General features: G+C 39.3%; 3 protein-coding genes across 4 annotated transcripts; 1 reads left to right on the top strand and 2 right to left on the bottom strand.

Annotated features, from left to right (window-relative positions):
• Positions 1 to 3,228: 3,228 nt before the first annotated feature.
• Positions 3,229 to 8,275, top strand: LOC103998065 (SWI/SNF complex subunit SWI3A homolog). Of its 2 annotated transcripts, none has more exons than XM_009419441.3 (7): positions 3,229 to 3,475; positions 3,590 to 4,104; positions 6,222 to 6,722; positions 6,828 to 6,988; positions 7,066 to 7,121; positions 7,544 to 7,695; positions 7,994 to 8,275. In XM_009419441.3, the coding sequence occupies exons 1-7, from the start codon at positions 3,409 to 3,411 to the stop codon at positions 8,183 to 8,185; spliced, it is 1,644 nt and encodes a 547-aa protein (XP_009417716.2). In that variant the 5' UTR covers positions 3,229 to 3,408; the 3' UTR covers positions 8,186 to 8,275. The 2 variants fall into 2 exon arrangements, with proteins under 2 accessions (XP_009417716.2, XP_009417717.2); XM_009419442.3 differs by having other exon boundaries at positions 3,254 to 3,475; positions 7,075 to 7,121.
• A 1,182-nt stretch (positions 8,276 to 9,457) lies between these two features.
• Positions 9,458 to 12,612, bottom strand: LOC103998063 (fibrillin protein 5 homolog). Its single transcript, XM_009419439.3, has 7 exons — positions 12,182 to 12,612; positions 11,978 to 12,096; positions 11,095 to 11,217; positions 10,055 to 10,153; positions 9,903 to 9,947; positions 9,736 to 9,809; positions 9,458 to 9,664 (listed from the first exon to the last, which is right to left on the bottom strand). Exons 1-7 carry the CDS (start codon positions 12,444 to 12,446, stop codon positions 9,580 to 9,582), a joined length of 810 nt encoding a protein of 269 aa, XP_009417714.3. The 5' UTR covers positions 12,447 to 12,612; the 3' UTR covers positions 9,458 to 9,579.
• Positions 12,613 to 12,793: 181 nt separating this feature from the next.
• On the bottom strand, positions 12,794 to 17,415 carry LOC135623124 (uncharacterized). The gene is made up of 2 exons (XM_065125690.1): positions 16,496 to 17,415; positions 12,794 to 13,109 (listed from the first exon to the last, which is right to left on the bottom strand). The coding sequence occupies exons 1-2, from the start codon at positions 17,413 to 17,415 to the stop codon at positions 13,106 to 13,108; spliced, it is 924 nt and encodes a 307-aa protein (XP_064981762.1). The 3' UTR covers positions 12,794 to 13,105.
• Between the last annotated feature and the right edge of the window lie 144 nt (positions 17,416 to 17,559).

Here is a 17,559-nt window from a genome sequence, read left to right as displayed (position 1 = left end):
AGGTTAAAGTTAATATAACACATATAAAAACTATTTCAATAGTATTTATTTAAATCACGATAAAAAAATTACGGCTAATTTGTTTTAATGAGAGATCGATTAGAGGGCTAATCCCCTATGCATAAGCATTTCTCTCTCTCTCTCCCAACTCTTTACCTCGGATCTCCACCAACTTGTATTAGAATGACAATCTTAAAATACGACACTTATCTTTTTTTGTAGGTCTCCGAGGAGTTCCACCCAGACAGTAGACGAACATTTTCGGCGCGTCGAGTTGACCGTTGACCAAATCCATATCAGGTTTCGATCGGATCGAGTCGTTCCTGTCATCTCCGTGAGCGATCGATCAACTTTGGAGATGACACTTTCCGCACGGACGAAGAGAAGGGGCGAAAGCAACGATGAGATTTGCATTGGCTGTGCATAACCAGACGCGTAAATGGAACTGCAAAACATTCCGTAAGAAAACTGATCAGCAGAAAATGTTTAGAATTAGAGGAGATTAATCGGAAAGTGTTGGCGGATGGTTTCCGTCTCGGGCATTTCTACCGCTGTCTTCCGGCACAACCGTGGTCGGCGTGCAGGTGCAGCAGATGGCGCGTGGAGGATTCCGGCGAGCCGTGTCCCTTGTTGCTCGGCCCAGAAGGCGGCACGCGCTTCCTGCTGGCACCCGCCTCCGACTCCTTCTCTGCTAATGTTGAGCTGCTCCTTGGAGCCTTCGGAGCTTCGCCGGCGGAAGCCGGGGGAGGGTGTGGCCTCGCCGAGGACGCTCCATTGGTCACGAGAAGGAGAAGAAGAAGGGCTGACACCAGTAGCTGGACGAGGATGGCAGCCATGTCATGACGGGTGGTGACAAACCATCGAGTGGGTGTATGTATATATGGCCTCTTCTGGTCTATAACAATCGGCGGAACCAAAGCACTCAAATAGGTGGGCTTTTGACTTGAGATCACTTGCCATTAACCAACGAGTAATCTCGACCCAAAAAGATGGGTACGGAGAGAAAAAGGAGGAGGTTGGAGAACGCCTGGCTTTCTTTCAATAGGTGCCTTCAAAAGCTTGGCTTGTTCTCAGTGAATCATATCGAGTTCTGCTCTCGGTGAATCGATTCCTAGAGTGTTTTAGGACGGATCTCCATCCCTGTAAAGATCCGATGTTGCTTCGCTGGATGATGGAATCGCCATTAGTGCTCATCTCTAGCTGTATCGATCGGTGGATGAGTAGATCTCGATCGAAGAAAGGACAGAGGAAATAAAGTGGAACGATCATCGATCGTCATCCACCCACAACACAGTTCGGACGTCGACGTCCGATGCTTTTTGGATCAATTTGTAGTAGAAAAACTTGAATTTTCTTTACGGCAGACACACTTTCTGATTTAATCAAATAAATTTAACTGGTCTTATGATTACACGACTGGTTGAAGAAGATAATGAGAAGAACACAGTTGCATTATGCAGGAAAAGGACTTTGGTGTGACGACTACCTCCTCAAAGTTGCATGGAATAATGGAGTTGGTGTGTTGCGGCTGCTGTCAATTATACTACTTTGAGCTCGAGTGCCGCCGCAATGTGTTGGATAAGAGCCGTGGCATACTTGGACTAAAATAATTGAGTTGAGGAAGAAAAAGCCATGGATAAACTCTATACTTGGACAAACATTCATATCTACAAGTTTATAATCTTATCCCTTTTCCCTTCTTTTGCCATATTATAATTATAATTATATATATAAGTCTTGTTGTCGGAAACAACTTTGAGCCGTGGCCTCGGGTCCGACGCGGCTCGGTTCGGGTCCGGACGACGGGGACCTCCCTGGGGCGTTCCTCGAGCCCACTGAGGCGATCGGGTGCGGTGTCCGATCGGGACGGTGTAGCCGTCTCCTCCGGGCAGGAACTCCTCGCCTGCGTGTCCGGAGGGGTCCTTCGGCTTCGCACCTGCACAAAGGTCGGACCGAGGCGCTCGGCCCGACCCCTCCGACGATCAAGTTAGCAGATGTGGAGGGGATTATAGATGAAGAAGTGTTTTTGTGTGTCTGTTTCTCCTCCCCTCTCTCTGATGAACGAAAGGGTATTTATAGGGAAGCTTACTGCTTCCTGAGCTGCCCGCTTACAGGGGGTAGGTTGGTAGCGTCTGACTTTGTGTTGGCGTGGCGTGAAGAATTAAGCTTTGACAGGATGTTAATGCGCCTCGGTCGACGTTTCAATCTGCATTGACTAGGTGTTATTGCGTGAGGGGTCATTTGACGTCAACCGAATCTTATCATAATTACTATCCTGATCAAGTCTTTTATTTAATATAGGTAGCATCACTTTGTTTTATAGCCTGAATTATTTGTTATGGTACTAATAAGCATAAAAGCCTATGTTTATAGCCTGAATGTGCTTTTATGTGCTTTTCATGATCATCGTATCATCATGTGAATCATACATCATCAAATTAATCATGTCTCCAAGTTGACTGTATGTATCTTCACATCAACCAAGTTGATCATATTTTCAAGCTTGTCACACCATAAAAGTAAGCATGCCGTCGAGATAACTTTATCTCTAAGTCGAATATTTCTTCCAGTCAATTGTATCATCGAGGTAGGCATAACTCTAAGTCGATTATGTCTTTGCATAGATCATAAGTTGATTGCACTCTTAAGACAGTCAAACGATCAAGACAATAGCATCTTGAAGAGATTTGTAGCTACAGTACATGAATAGCAAACACCCAGCAATTTGTGGACATCTCTAATTATCATGACATCGAGCAAAACGGGTAGAGATGCAGTTAACACATACATATATGATATCTCAAGATTCAGCCTCAACTGAAGCATCGAAATTAGGAAGAGTTAAATAAGAAATCATTTACTGCTTTCCAATATATAATAAAGATGATATAATAATCAATCTTAAACCAATGATCCTATAATTTATGATACAAATAATGAATATGATAGATCAACCATCTTATTTTATATATTTTTAATATTATAATCAAGTATATATATTTTTATTTATTTTTAATTAGATTTATATAATTTATTTAATATATATATATATTTAAAATATATATATATAAATCAAAATATTAAAAAAAATAATTATAAAAAAAAAATTGTAATTAGTCCTCAAAATAAACCCGACAAGAGAGGGCGGTTTTGTCGGACGCTATACCGAGAGAAGAGAATGGGGCGGCGGTCCAAACCGTCATATGAGTCATTTTCCAATGAATTCCCACAAAATAAAAACCCCTTCGAGACTAGACGATTTCATTCCGTGCCGCCTTCCCCATCGCCTCTTTTTCGTTGTCTCTCTCCCTCGTTCGAATCGCTCCTGGACCGTCCGATCCGCCTTATCTATCCCCATCGCCGTCTGCCTCGGCCTCCCCTTCCCTTCCCGCGCGCGAACCATAAGGAATGCCGCCGAGCTCCGAAGGCAGCGACCTCGCCGACCGCGAGCTCTACTCCATCCCCTCCTCTGCGAGTACCGTAACCGTTCCCCTCTCCTTCGTCGATCGGCGTTCCTTTTTTCTTTGGGGGCTAGGGTTAGGGTTTTGTCTCTCGACCTTTCATCGCTCTTTCTTTGGTCTTTGATCAGGTTGGTTCCGGTGGGATGACATCGACGACACGGAGCGGCGGTGTCTGCCGGAGTTCTTCGACGGCTCCTCTACCTCACGGAACCCTAGAGTCTACAAGGAGTACCGTGATTTCATCATCAGCAAGTACCGGGAGGACCCCACCAAGTGCATTGCCTTCACCGAGATCCGAAAGTCTATGATCGGCGATGTCGGGTATCTCCACAAGGTGTTCTTGTTCCTGGAGAAGTGGGGATTGATCAATTTTGGGGTGAAGGTGCCGAAGACATCAGTGGAGGATGCTGGGCCGAAGGTTGTGGTGGAGGAAGGGCCGCCGGCGGATGTGCAGGTGGTGCCAGCATGCATACCGCAGAGGAAGCTGGTGGGAATGGCGTCGTCTGTGGGTGGAGAGAATGGATTCAAGTTGCCCCCATTGACGTCGTACTCAGATGTATTTGGAGATTGGTTGCCAAAGAGGGGACTGGTGTGTGGAATATGTGGGGATCAGTCCGCTGCTGGAGGATATGAGTCGTTACAGGTATCTTTAAACTTTCCTTTCTTGCGTCCGATCTAGAATTGCCATGTTTTTTTTTTTTTTTTTGTGTTGAATGTTAATTAAAGGTATGCATACTTTATCTATTCAAACTTTGTTGCTCAAGGAATTCAACTACAATTTTTGCTTAGAACTCTCACAGTATTGTGGTTACCATTTGACCAAATTTCGGTGTCTGAATCAGAGTTGGTAGCTTGTTGAATGTTCAATATACAATTAGGAGATACGTTACTTCGATACCAGAAATAGCTCAAGAACATTCATTAGTTTCATTGGGGAAAACATTCATGGATTTGTGAGATCACACGAAGAAAGGATAATGGGTATGCATGTCATTCTGACCAAACTATGTTAGAGGTCATGGGTGTCATAGTCTGACCTGTTGGAAATTCTTTTTCCATGTTAACTTGCTAGTACAAATGTAACTTTTTCCCTTTGTTTAAGAATGACAAGTTATATGTCCCTATGGGAATACAATTAATTAGAGCTGTTCATTGCATTATTTTTTAACAGTGCAGCAGCATCAAATTATGTGAATGCTAAGACTTAGAACTAGGTCAATAGAAGAAAATCAAAGTTTGGTTTGTTAGCCAAACACTTCCAACAAGTTTGGAAGGTCCTTGACGCAGATGACTTAAGATATTGTTTTGTTATCCTTTGCTTCTACAACCATTTTATGATATATATATATATATATTCTTAAGAGTGAGAATAAGAAAAATGGACATGTACATGACACTTTAATGGTTTCCTACTAATAACATCGACTTTAGCATTTTGGACCAGTTATCTTTGGTAAAATGGAGTAGGACCATGAAGGTTATAATGTGTGCTTTGGTGGAAGCCATCTAGGATCAATCTTATATACAACCTTAGGGGAAGATTCTAACTATATGTGGAGCTTTAGTAAGGATGTCAAGACTTGGGGTGAGATTTTTTTATACCTAAATAATCAAGGTTCGTAATTTCATACTGTACCGGAATATCGAGTTTAGCTCGGTACGGTGCGGTATGAGTATACTGAGTGGTATGCTCTGGCGTATCGCTCGGTATATATATATATATATATATATATATATATATATATATATATATATATATATATATAAAATAATAATAATAATAATAATTATTATTATAAGTTAAAAAATAAAAAAAGGGCGACGTCACCTTGTTTCTTCTCCCCGTGTGGGGAGAAGAAACCTCGTTTTCTTCTTCCTGCCGAGGCTTCTTCTCCTGGTGCGGATGAGGATAAGTCATCGACGACGTCGAGGTCTCGTCGCCTCATACGAGGAGGAGGCGACATCTCATATGCGGTGTCTAGTGAGGGAGGGCGGCGATGGATTGGGATCGTCGAGGGAGAGGGGCGTTAGATCTCTAGGTTCTTCCTTTTCTTCTCCCTCTTCTTCCTTCTCTCTCGAGTAATACCGTTCCATAGCGGTCGGCGACGATCGAAATCAACCATCAACGACCGATTTCGCATGGTAATGGGACGAAAACAGCCCCAATCGATGGTACCGCCTGGTAGCGAGCGGTCCGTGTACCGGTATGCTGGTGGATTGGTACTTATCGTCCGGTATAGACGGTATCATTGGAAATTAAAAACCCAGCAAATAATCATACATTTATAGAACTGGAAACAAAAAGACATTTATGTAAGTCTTGATGGCTTACCATTAGTAATGTAGTTTAAGCATTTCAAGCCATGTGATCAGATCCAATCCAGACAAGCTTTTGGGCTAATAAACTGCTTGGATGCAACATGGGCCCCTTGATGCCAGTGCTCAGTCTGTTTGCATTTATGGACGACAAAAGAACAAGAATTGATGGCCTTATTTTCTGCTGCATTTGCTGGACATGTTATTTCAACATGAGCTGATGTGATGATGCAACTTAACAAGCCATCTACAGTTTATGTATTTGAGGGTTTTCAGTGGTAGGAATTATGGGGCTGCTTGAAAGGTTTTTATGGTTTAATCAGAACTAAATTATATCAATATTTTGGCTTTTTTTACGCCTTCCGTATATATCGTGATACTAGAAAGATTGCTATGTCTTAATATATGGTAAACTCCACATTGTCTCCTATCATAATTTTTCAGGATGGAGTGATGGTATGTTCAAAATGTTCTAAAAATAATAGTCAGGCTGATGGTAGAACAACAGAGGACTCAAATCATCAGGTGGATGATGATGCTAAGGCTGAAGGTAGTGCTAACAATGTAATTAGTGCATGGACAGATGCAGAGACACTACTCCTTCTAGAAGCTGTCCTAAAGCATGGAGATGACTGGGCTCTTATTGCTCAGCATGTACGAACCAAGAGTAAGCTTGATTGTATTGCAAGGCTTATACAACTGCCTTTTGGTGAGCATATTCTGGGCTCAATTAATGGTACATGTGCTAATAGTAACTTGATAACTCAAGCGACTGATGTCAAAAAGCAATCCTTAATAAATGAGCCACCACAAGAGCTTATCAAAACAGATTTGCACATCCAAACCGATGAGAAAGATCTTGTGGAAGAACCTATGGCAGAACGTCCTCTAAAGAGAAGATGCTTGCCGTCCTTTGTACATGTTGCAGATTCACTAATAAAGCAGGTATAAGTTGGCTTTACATTGATTTTATCGGTGTAATTTGCAAAACCCTTGATGGGAACTTTATTCATGTGCATATTACAGAACAACTAATATCTTCTTTGGTAGGTAGCTGGCTTTTCTACTGTTGCTGGCGCACAGATTGCTACTGCAGCAGCAGATGCAGCTATTGTGGCACTGTGCAGCGAAAATATATCTGCAAGGAAGCACATTTCGATCAATAAGAATGGGGAAAATGATTTACTTTATACTAACAATGATCATAACAGGTTGGTTTTCCCCCTTTTTTGTATAGCTATATCTAAAAGAGAGAAAAATTGCCCATTCTCTGCATATTATGTTATAGTCATTTCAGTGGATTGAAGATTGAAGATCAGGATATGGAGTTGCATAAACAGACAGGTATGCTATCTATATTATTGTCGTGGCGTCAAATCTGTACTTATCGGCTAGTTCACTAGTTAGATGCTTTATGAAATCATAGTTCTGCACTGATCTTTGTATTCCTTTTGCTGTTTTAAACTGCTGACCTTTATTCTGGGATGAAGTGTCTTGCACTATATGCTTGATATGAAGATATAAATTAATGAACAAGCCAATGGAATATTGTGTTTGAGAAAGTAGCTTTATTTATATAATCCCAGGAGCAATTTATTTCTATCGGTGATATAGATTAGTATAATGGCCGCATTCTACATAATGTAGATATATTACTACAATGCAGAAGGGAATGCAGCTCAGTTGCTCTGTAATGATTTCTTCGGATTGTTTTCACTGTATCTAGAGCTATATCGTAATCCATCGATCTCCTTCTGATATATCAGTTGTCTCAGAGAAGAGCTTAAGTGCTACAGCATTTCAAGTAAGGGCTGCCATTGCAACTGCACTGGGGGCAGTAGCTGCTCGTGCCAAGTTACTAGCTGATCAAGAAGAGAGGGAAATAGAACTTCTGATGGCATCCATTATTGAAGTGCAGGTCTTCTCCTCTACCTTATTTTAAATTTGAAATAAAAAAACTTGTTACTTTGGAGCATAGGTCTTCTTTCTTTTTTATTCTTTTCTCCTGGAGTGTGAATATTTTGTGAATTTGCTTAGGTTCGGTAATTCATGTTAATGTATATGTATTTTTTATTTTATCTCAATGTCATGATAGATTTTGATGTGATAAAATTTACTATTTATTTGTTCTTTGATTGCTTTTTTTAATTTATTAATTTAGTATTTTTTATAGTATACATAAACAGTTCTTATGTGTATTGATTGTTGTTTGACAGCTGAGAAAGATACAATGCAAGATCAAACATTTTGAAGAGTTGGAGTCCATGATGGAGCATGAGTACACACTATTGCAAAAGGTGAAGGAATCTACTCTCGAGGAGTGGGTGACGGTGCTCCAGCAGGCGTTTCAGGCAGGGATCCCAAGATGGAGCGATGATGAATTGCCCAAACCTTTCACCACCATGTAATGTCATCGTCCTATGCCTTACACTTGATTGGTAATTTATATGTTGTGGATAAACCAGTGATGCTAGTGTGATGAAAGTGTTCCTCTTCTAGCTTTTCTGTGTGGCAGGATATGTTGAATTCATTTTATTTGTTTTCGAAAGAAAAATGCACTGTGTTACTGATCGAAAAGTTGCAAACAAAAGTTGGACATGCAACGGGAGTCGCCTCGACAAAAAAAATTGCCTCGTGTGAGGTATACAAACAACGCTTCTGTTATGTTAGTCTAACAAGTCACGAAGCCCATTTCATCCTAAAACCAGACATATCTTCTTCTCGTTGGCTGATGAACTCCCATCATGTAGGAGGAATTCAGGATTTGTGAGTGAGAGATTTTTTAAGGATGTCTTGGTCTCAAAATTTCTCCAAATGATTTGCTTCTTAAGTAATAGACTTGACCAATATTGCATTATTTTTTTAATTATAATTTTGACTATATATATATATATATATATATATATATATATATATATATATATAGAGAGAGAGAGAGAGAGAGAGAGAGAGAGAGGAAAGCAGAAGAATCAATATTGCCCAGCTAGGATTACAAACACATAAATTACCCATGATCAGGGCAAGCCAGCCAAACATAAACGAAAGCTTGTGGAATCAATTTGATGTTATAATATCAAACTATCAGGTACTTTGAAGTCTTTTGACCAACTTTATTGCTCTTTGATAAGAGATGGAAGGATGGGCTTCCTAGGTTTCACACATTAAAAATATTTTTTAATATTAAGAATAAAAAAAATATATTTTTTTTATAAAGGATAAGAGGCTAACACAATATTTGAACTTAGAATCTTACAATACAATTATCAAAATTTTTACTAACTAGATTAATCAATATTTCAAAAATATATCAAATAATATTTCAAACCTTTAATCTTTGATCAATCGATTGATATATAATCACCAAATTCATATTTATACGTTTAATAAAAAAAATTATCTAAGAAAGCCTCAACATTGATAATCTTAAAGATTAATCATAATTTTTTAATTTAATTTCACATCAAAGTGAACTAAGATTAAGATTGATTTAAACTAACAGAATAATATAATATTTTATACTAATAATTCAGGCTTAATGAAACTACATGTACAATTAGTATTAAGGTCGATCTAGTATCACATCGGATTGTGACAATAGGCCGATCTAGTATTGAAACATAATGAGGAACTAATTAAGAAAATATTCCTAATACTAAAATTAACTCATCAGTAAACCACTATTAATTTTAACTTAACTCTTTATTCCAAAAAGATTTCTCAATGGGAGACATCTCTTCCGATTCTTGATGTAGAACAAAACAGCATTATAGATGTAGAACAGATAAGGATTAACATGCTCACATTACACTTCTATATCATCATTTCTTTCCAAGACAAAAATGTTGCCTTTATCATCCCTTCCTATCCGCATTGACTCATCCACATATCTAAGAAATGCTAAGGTTCAACTTTTTCATCAGATTTATTTATTTTGGAAGAATATATATATAAAGGATACGTTATTTCAAGCCAACCTTGTGGATTGAAAATGGCAAGGAGGAGGTCCAAATTCTTCTCGAAGATCTTCATCAACTGCCCAATTCCAGTGAATTAACTCGGAGAAAAAAAAAATTTATTACCAGAGAGAAAGCCTTAAAATTAACATACACACACTACACTCTTTACCTGATCTGGAGTGATGTTCGATCTCTCAAGTTTGATGTCTACTCTCTGCAATAGAAGATCGGATATGTCATGTCGATGAGTTTGACAAAGTAATTTGATGTTCAAAAAAGATTGACTCGTGTATAGCTCCAGAGGGTAGCAAGAACTCTTACAGTTTTGGATGCAATCCTATAGGAAGCCTCGATCGTCAGCTGCCCTGATAGTAGTTGTAGTCCCCTCAAGTTGAACTTAATCACATTTGTTGCCTTCTCCTTTCGAAGATAATGCAGATTTAAAACTCCATTCTTTTTTCTTGAAAATAATTGAGCATGATTTAACATATCGACCAAAGAATATTTTCTTTACAACAATAGACATAAAAGATCAGATATCCTACATGCTGCAACATGTTCCATACTTCACCTTTTCTTCTTTTGCTTTATACTGTTTGAAATCAATTGTGAAGATGCTAAGAACCTCATTTCACTTAACCAACATGGAGTTGCATTGATAAGATTTGGTACTTGTGATTAATGAACCCAACAAGAAATAGAGTGAGAAGAAAACCTGGAAAGTTATAACTACTATCATTGTTCCTTAGATGTAGGTGAGATAAAACTCAGAGAACAAATATCTCAAAGTTCAAGTTAAACTTTCTTTAACTTTACCTTATAATCTATTTAGATTGACTAAAATGGTAAATAATCTTTTTCTTTTTTCTAAAGGGTGTGAAGAGGGGATTTGATCATAAAATTATTGATAATAACTAACTTATTGGCTAAACCAATTGACAATTTAAAGGATCTATTTGCCAAGGCTTCGAATCCTCAACCATGAGTAAGTAAATCTGGTAATGCCACAACTAAATCAATGTTTTAGGTGTATTAAAATTGTCAGTTGAATCTTTGGTAACTCTAATACATTACCATGAGATCAACATTTGAAGTGTAAAACTTGTTGGCTGAGATTTCAATGGTACATTAATAGAATTCATGGGATGAGGCTTTGAACTCTTGACCATTGGTGTTCAAATAAATGTTTGAAGTGTTAAAGACAGAATCTTGGTGCCAATCAATCACACACACTATATAAGCTTGATTATGTGTAGGCTTATGGTTCTTGTCAAATAACAATCAGCCAGACCCGACAAAAAATAAATAATCCCGATTTATTAAAACATGTTTTCACTGCAAAGTAATGGAAATTGCTTTACCTTTGCAACATTGATTATTTGGAAGAAGTCCCCAAGACTGATGAAGCCACGCAAACCAAGCTTTGTTCTTGTGGAACCTAATATTGAAATTGTGCTGTAAACAAGCTTCCAGCATCCATCCACCTTTCTTTTTCCCACATGGTCAGTATTTGCAAATATTTTAAAGGTAAAACACATCGAATAATTCATCAGTAAACTAAGATTGCATATTCCTCTCCGGATTTTAGTTGGCTGAAGTTTCTTTCTTTTATTTCAATATGAATGATGATGTCAATTAATTATTGTTTCTCAATGATCAAAACTTTGTTTATTTGGAATCCTCTCTCTCTATCTCTCTCGAGGATAACAATCGTTTCGCACGAGGAATTGTTGATCCCGTTTGTTTCTGCTATATGAATCAGGGTTTAACGTACCGAAGCATATCGCTCGATATGGGCAGTACATCAGTACACCTTAGTATATCATGTGTCGGTATGCTCAGTATAACTCAATATATACCGTACCGATAGTTGGGCGATACATCAGTATGGACCGATAATACAAATCATGGTATGAACAACTAAGAAAGGTTATGAAGAAATGATAGCTTATGTGCATAGGTGAAGATGTCAGCCACTTTCACTTTGTAAAATAAATATAAAATAACAAACATAAATTAATAATATACTATCAGCATGATACCTAAGTTGCAAAGTATAAGCATAATTTGATTAATTTAAATTCATAATTGACAAAATATGCATGCCCATTGATTTGCAAAACATAAGCTAGTAATATACTATCAACATCGATTAATAAGTTCAAAAAAAATAATCTATAATTTATACCATAAATTATAATTTGATTCATTGGATTCTAAAATTTGATTCGTCATATTACCAACCTTATCTCGTAGATGGTCGGTAGGATATGGCGTGGGGTTTCGGGACTCCAGCAGTTCCACAAACCCAGCAATCTCCGATTTCTTCGAAGATGTGGCTCCAAAGATCCCTCTGTCAATGCCTTGATGTATAATGTGATATATCAGCGATCATCATCATCTTCCTCGCAGTCACCGTATGTAGCTCGATAAGAGCGTGTTACTTACCGGTCAATGCCTGGTAAAGAGCGGCTTTAATGTCATCAATGGTTCCAAACTCTGCTGTAGATGATGGCCCATCTCTCCCATTGCGATTTGTGCCATCCGCCATTCCGGTAGCCCCTGTCGTCGATGCCGACGCAACCAGGGCCGATGTGGATCGCTTTCGAGATGAATGCCGTCTGTTTTGAGTACCCTTCGCGAGTCGGTTGCGGGGAAACGCTTCGAAGCTGCTCCAAGCCCGAGGAAGCGGCCGGAGGATGAGCGCAGCCATTTGGGGTCGGAAATGGCAGCAGGTGACATGTGGTGTTGGGCCTGCAAAAGGAGAAGACTTCGTGAGAGAGACAGAGAGAGAGAGAGATGAATACGCCTCGCCTGCCAATGTCTAATGGAGCAGCAGCAATGAGTGGCCATGATTCAAATAAAGAGGATAATGCTGGAATTTAGATATCGAGCATTTTTTAACCCCCAGAGAGATTGAGCTCCTTGATCGAGAGCTATGTTACATTGCTCCACCGACCACAGATTCTCCCAGTACAGGAAAAACAAATCATACTGGTAAACAAGAACAATCAACGTAGGTTTGAACGCGCTGTAGAATGCTAACGAAACAACATTCCGGACACAAATAAGCTGCCAGCGAGCGTCACTGAATAAACAATGAAAAGCATCAGCAGCAAAAGTGCCGACAGTCCACTGCGTGTCTGTCGCTTCATGAGGTACAGTGTAAAGAAAGCAGCGATGCTGCTGCATAATGGGTTGATTACAGGACGACTGGTTTCAAGGAACCGAAGGTACTCTATTATGAGATTGCAGAGAAAGTAAACCAAGCTCCTGATGAAGAGGCCCAGTAAGTAACTACGTCTTCATTTGTCTCAGAACTACAGCATCTTGCAAATACTTGTGGCAGCAGCAGCAGCAACTCATTCATGACTACCTGCTCGATGAACAAAAGATGTTAGGCCATATGAATAGAAAAAAGCGAAAAGCTAGAGTGTCATTTCAGGCTGAGTCAATTAGCATATTAGTCAATACTTTGACAAATATCTGCTCCATGAGAACTAAGCATAAAGAGTGATAGCAGCAACTCCATACTTTGTACACATTCTCAATAAAGAAATACATATATACATATATATATATATATATATATATATATATATATATATATATATATATATATATATATATATATCTGCAATTAGTGTAACACACCATGTATAAAATTGAACCACCATTTACATTGGAGATCTGAGCTCAAGAATGATATGATGCAATTCTGAAACTAATCATTCGGTTTCCTACTTGTTTGAGCAATTCAAAAATCTTCTGATGTTGTTTATGGTTGGTCGCACAGATGACGTTGACTACCAATCTTCTTTTCTTTACCATCCAACTCTTTTCTATCTGATACATATCAGGGAAACTACTACAAATCACTTTCTTTCAGTTTAGATGATTGATCTGAAGTTGTTCGTCAGTGTTCAATATGGATTTGAAAGAATGTCAACTCAACAATTACTTGTCCTGTGTAAATGAAGGAACTAATAGATCCATAACAGTTCATATAATAGATCCAATCCATAATGTGAATGAAACACAGTTCATGGTGTTCCTTGTGGCATAAGAGGACATACAAGATACGATAGGGAGACAACTGGAGCAGACCACCAAAAGATGTCAAGTTTAAATAATATTACAATACACTAAACTAGGGAGGACTTATCAATTTTATTATGTCATATTGCATTTTGTTATTGAACTTCAAATCAAGATAAAATAAGACAGGAAGACATTGAAGCAGAATATATAGAAATGTAAAGTTAAAAGGAGATTACGATATACCAAACTTAGATAACATATCAGTTACACTTTAAAGTGACATTGTATTTTGTTGAACTTTAAATGACAAGACTACCACCCAAGACTAAGAGCTTGGAAGATTACATCTCCATAGTAGGCCATTATAAAGTCTAGAATGAGTTTTGGATAATATAGTAATGGACTATATCAAAAACCTCCTAATACTACAAGAAAAACTGCAATAATGGTAGGAGTTGATTGACTGACAAAATATGTACATTTTAAAATTTTGTAATATTTTTACACCATCTGACAAACTTCTGGCCGAATTGTTTGTAGAGCATATGCGCAGACAACATAGGATGCCTCAATCGATTATCTGTTATAGTAACAGAATCATTAAATTTCTTTCTGCACAATTTTTTTAAATTCCAAGGAATCAAGTTCAGTACAAGCACAACCTATCACCAATAAGACAGATCAACCAGAAGTACTTAACTGTGAATTGTGGATTGACCATTCATAAACAGAATGGACATGCAACAATTCATTTAACTCCAATCAATATTACATCATGTGAAGTCTTCTACGGATGACCACTTCCAAATATTCTATCTTATATGGAAAACAACTCCACGAAGGTTGATGCAGTTGATGCCGAACTACAGGAACAAGATGGCATAGCTAAAAGTTGAAGAGATACATAGCTGCTAGCTAGAATTGCATGAACCAAGTATATACAATGGCATAAGGAATCTTCTAATTTTTTAAGGTCATTCAATGGGCCAGAATAGTAGCTTATAAATTGGAAACAATATTCAACGTGACCAAGTTGAAACAATTCCAAGGACAGTCTGATGGTGCATTGGTACTATCACTCAAATTTCAAAGTAACTGTATATTATAAATAATATGGAGATTATTCAGATTCGATGACATTGAAATGAAGTATTTAAACAGAAGAACAATATGGAGACTATTCAGATTCAATGAATATTGAATTGAAGATGAATAAAAGTGACAATTTCCAGATGCATGTTGTGATGCAGCTCCACATATGGACTAGGTATCAGCATTCCTATGTAACACCTCAATAGTCCTCATTGATCTAGCTGAAAAATATGATAGGCCTGACCGCAAAGGGAAGTCAAACCAAGATTTTGGACACATATTTATGTCAGCAGATAAGTCAACATTTTGCTATTTTTGTGCTTGCGACAATCCTCCCGGCAAGGAACTACACATCAATGACTTAAATACATAGTTCCAGCTTTCCGAAACCAAAAATAAATATATATCATTACAAAAATACACATATTTTCATAGAGCTTAGTAAATCCCATAGTGTTCAAACCGGTTCGAACCGACCCGTTAAGGGCCAAACCGAACCATTTTTTGGTTCGGTTCGGTTAAAGGTAGTCCGAACCAAAACCGATTCGGATCTACCTAACTGAACTGATTCAAAACCGATTAATTCGGTTCGGTTAACCAGATTATGATTTCAAGTAATTTAAAAAATATAATTTTTTTAAATGAACCGATTCAATTCAATTGAATCAAACCGAAATCTTGGTCCAATTGGACAACACAATAATATTTATAAAATTGAGCCCACGTTATTTGTGAAATTGGGCATTTGGGCCAATTTGATTAATCGGTTTGAACCGATTAAAGTCTTAGAGCAGTGAACTCAATCGGATTGATATCTCTTCAATTCAAATCGGTTCGATTCGATTTGAATCAATTAACTAAACCAAAGAAGCGTACCCTCGAACCAAGACCATTTATAGCCTTCAAAATCGAATCATTGGTGAACCAGCTCGGACTGAACGGTTTTGAACTGGTTCAGTTCAGTTTTCCGGTTCAATTTGAACACCCCTAAAAATAATCATAGTTTATTATTGCTGAAAAATTCATTCCTCAAAAACCAATGTTTTGCATGGTATGTGTCATCTTTACAATCTAGTCATCAAACATTCATCCCTATGCTTTGCCATAGTGCCATCCATCTGAAAAAATCTGAAAACTATTTCTCATTTCGTCGTAGTGGAGAAGACAAATGTGAGTTGAAAAATTATAACTATGGAAATACAGGTAATATCAAATTATGATTAACTGACAAGGAGATAAGCACTTTTAGAAAGCAACAAAGAAAAAATCATCAGATACACACAAAAAATGTGAACAATCACACTCATACATGTATCTGTTTGAAATCCATAATTATATAAAAAGAAGCATTTGCAGAGATGAAAGACCCCTTTGCTAAAAAGTAATCAATTTCGTACTTCCTAGAGTTCCTTCTAAAGTTCACCTACAAACTCATCAAGAAAAGCACAATTCTGAAACACAAGGACGGATGAAATTGCATTCTCTAGCAAAACAGTAAGGTAGTTATTCTTCATCTCTAGGAGTTTGTGCATAAATAAACTCCATATACCAAATTTATATGATTAATTGCAAGGATAAACCAAAACCTAATTTAACCAGCAACAGCAAGAAGAAGGCAGTGAGCCCTACCTATTGACATTGAGCATTTCCTTAGCCTCCTGCTCCTCTTCCATCAGTTCCTCGCTCATGTACTTGCTCAACAGTTCCTTCTTCTTCTTCTCAACGACCATCCTCTCAATCTCCTTGTCGTCCGGAAGTGGAACATGTGCCACAAACTCCTGCTGCACCTTGGTCCTTTCCAGCTCCTCCTCCATCTCCAACCTCCTCTCCTCCTCCACGACGTCCTCGACCCCCTCAAACAGCACTACTTCAACAGCGGGGGCAGCAGTGGGCTCCACGCTCGCCACCTCCCCACTCTTCACCATCTTCATGGCCTCACTCCGGATGGCCTTGATGCGCTCCAACTCCTCGACTGCTCGACGACGCATGTCGTCCTGGGCAGGGGCCTCCAGCTTCTCGAGGATGCCATCCTCGTCGTCGCGGTAGCCATAGTAGCTGGCGTCAATCCGCTTGTAGATCTCGTAACGGGTGCGGCGTTTCTTAACCTCCGGGGGCTTCTCGAAGAGCTCGCGGACTCCAGGGAGTTTCTTGGCGGCGCCAAAGTATCGGTAGCCGGGGCCACGGCCGCTGGGGTTGGGGACGTCGATGATGTTGCCCTCGAGATCAGTCATCTTGGCTGCATGTTTGGTGTAGTTGGGGCCCCCGAGCTCGACGATGCGGCGCTCCCAGTGGACGCGCTCGCGGAGGAGCTTGTTGATCTCGTCGTTGAGGTCGCGGAGGCGGTGTTCGCCGAGGCCCTCGTTTTGTATCTCCGTCACCTTGACGCCGATCTCGCGGAGGATCTCGGAGCGCCATTTGTGGGCCTCGGCCAGGTCGCGGCACTCCGAGGCCAGGTACGGACGGCGCTCCTTGGGCTTCCTCTTCTCCTCGTTCTTCATATCCACCCATCGATTCAGCATCGACTGCGCCTTCTCCTCGTTCCGAGCCATCACTGCCCGACGTCACCGGTAGCCGAGGAGATAAAAGAGAACTACCGCCTGCGTCGGTGAAGAGCGGAGGATTGTGTTGGAGGACGGTGGGGATCGAGTCGCCGGTGGCGGAGGAGATACAAAAGAAAACCTAGACGGGAGGAT

Source organism: Musa acuminata, chromosome BXJ2-9, assembly GCF_036884655.1.
Source record: "Musa acuminata AAA Group cultivar baxijiao chromosome BXJ2-9, Cavendish_Baxijiao_AAA, whole genome shotgun sequence".
NCBI classification, from domain to species: Eukaryota; Viridiplantae; Streptophyta; class Magnoliopsida; order Zingiberales; family Musaceae; genus Musa; species Musa acuminata.
This window is presented reverse-complemented; position numbering and strand designations above follow the sequence as displayed.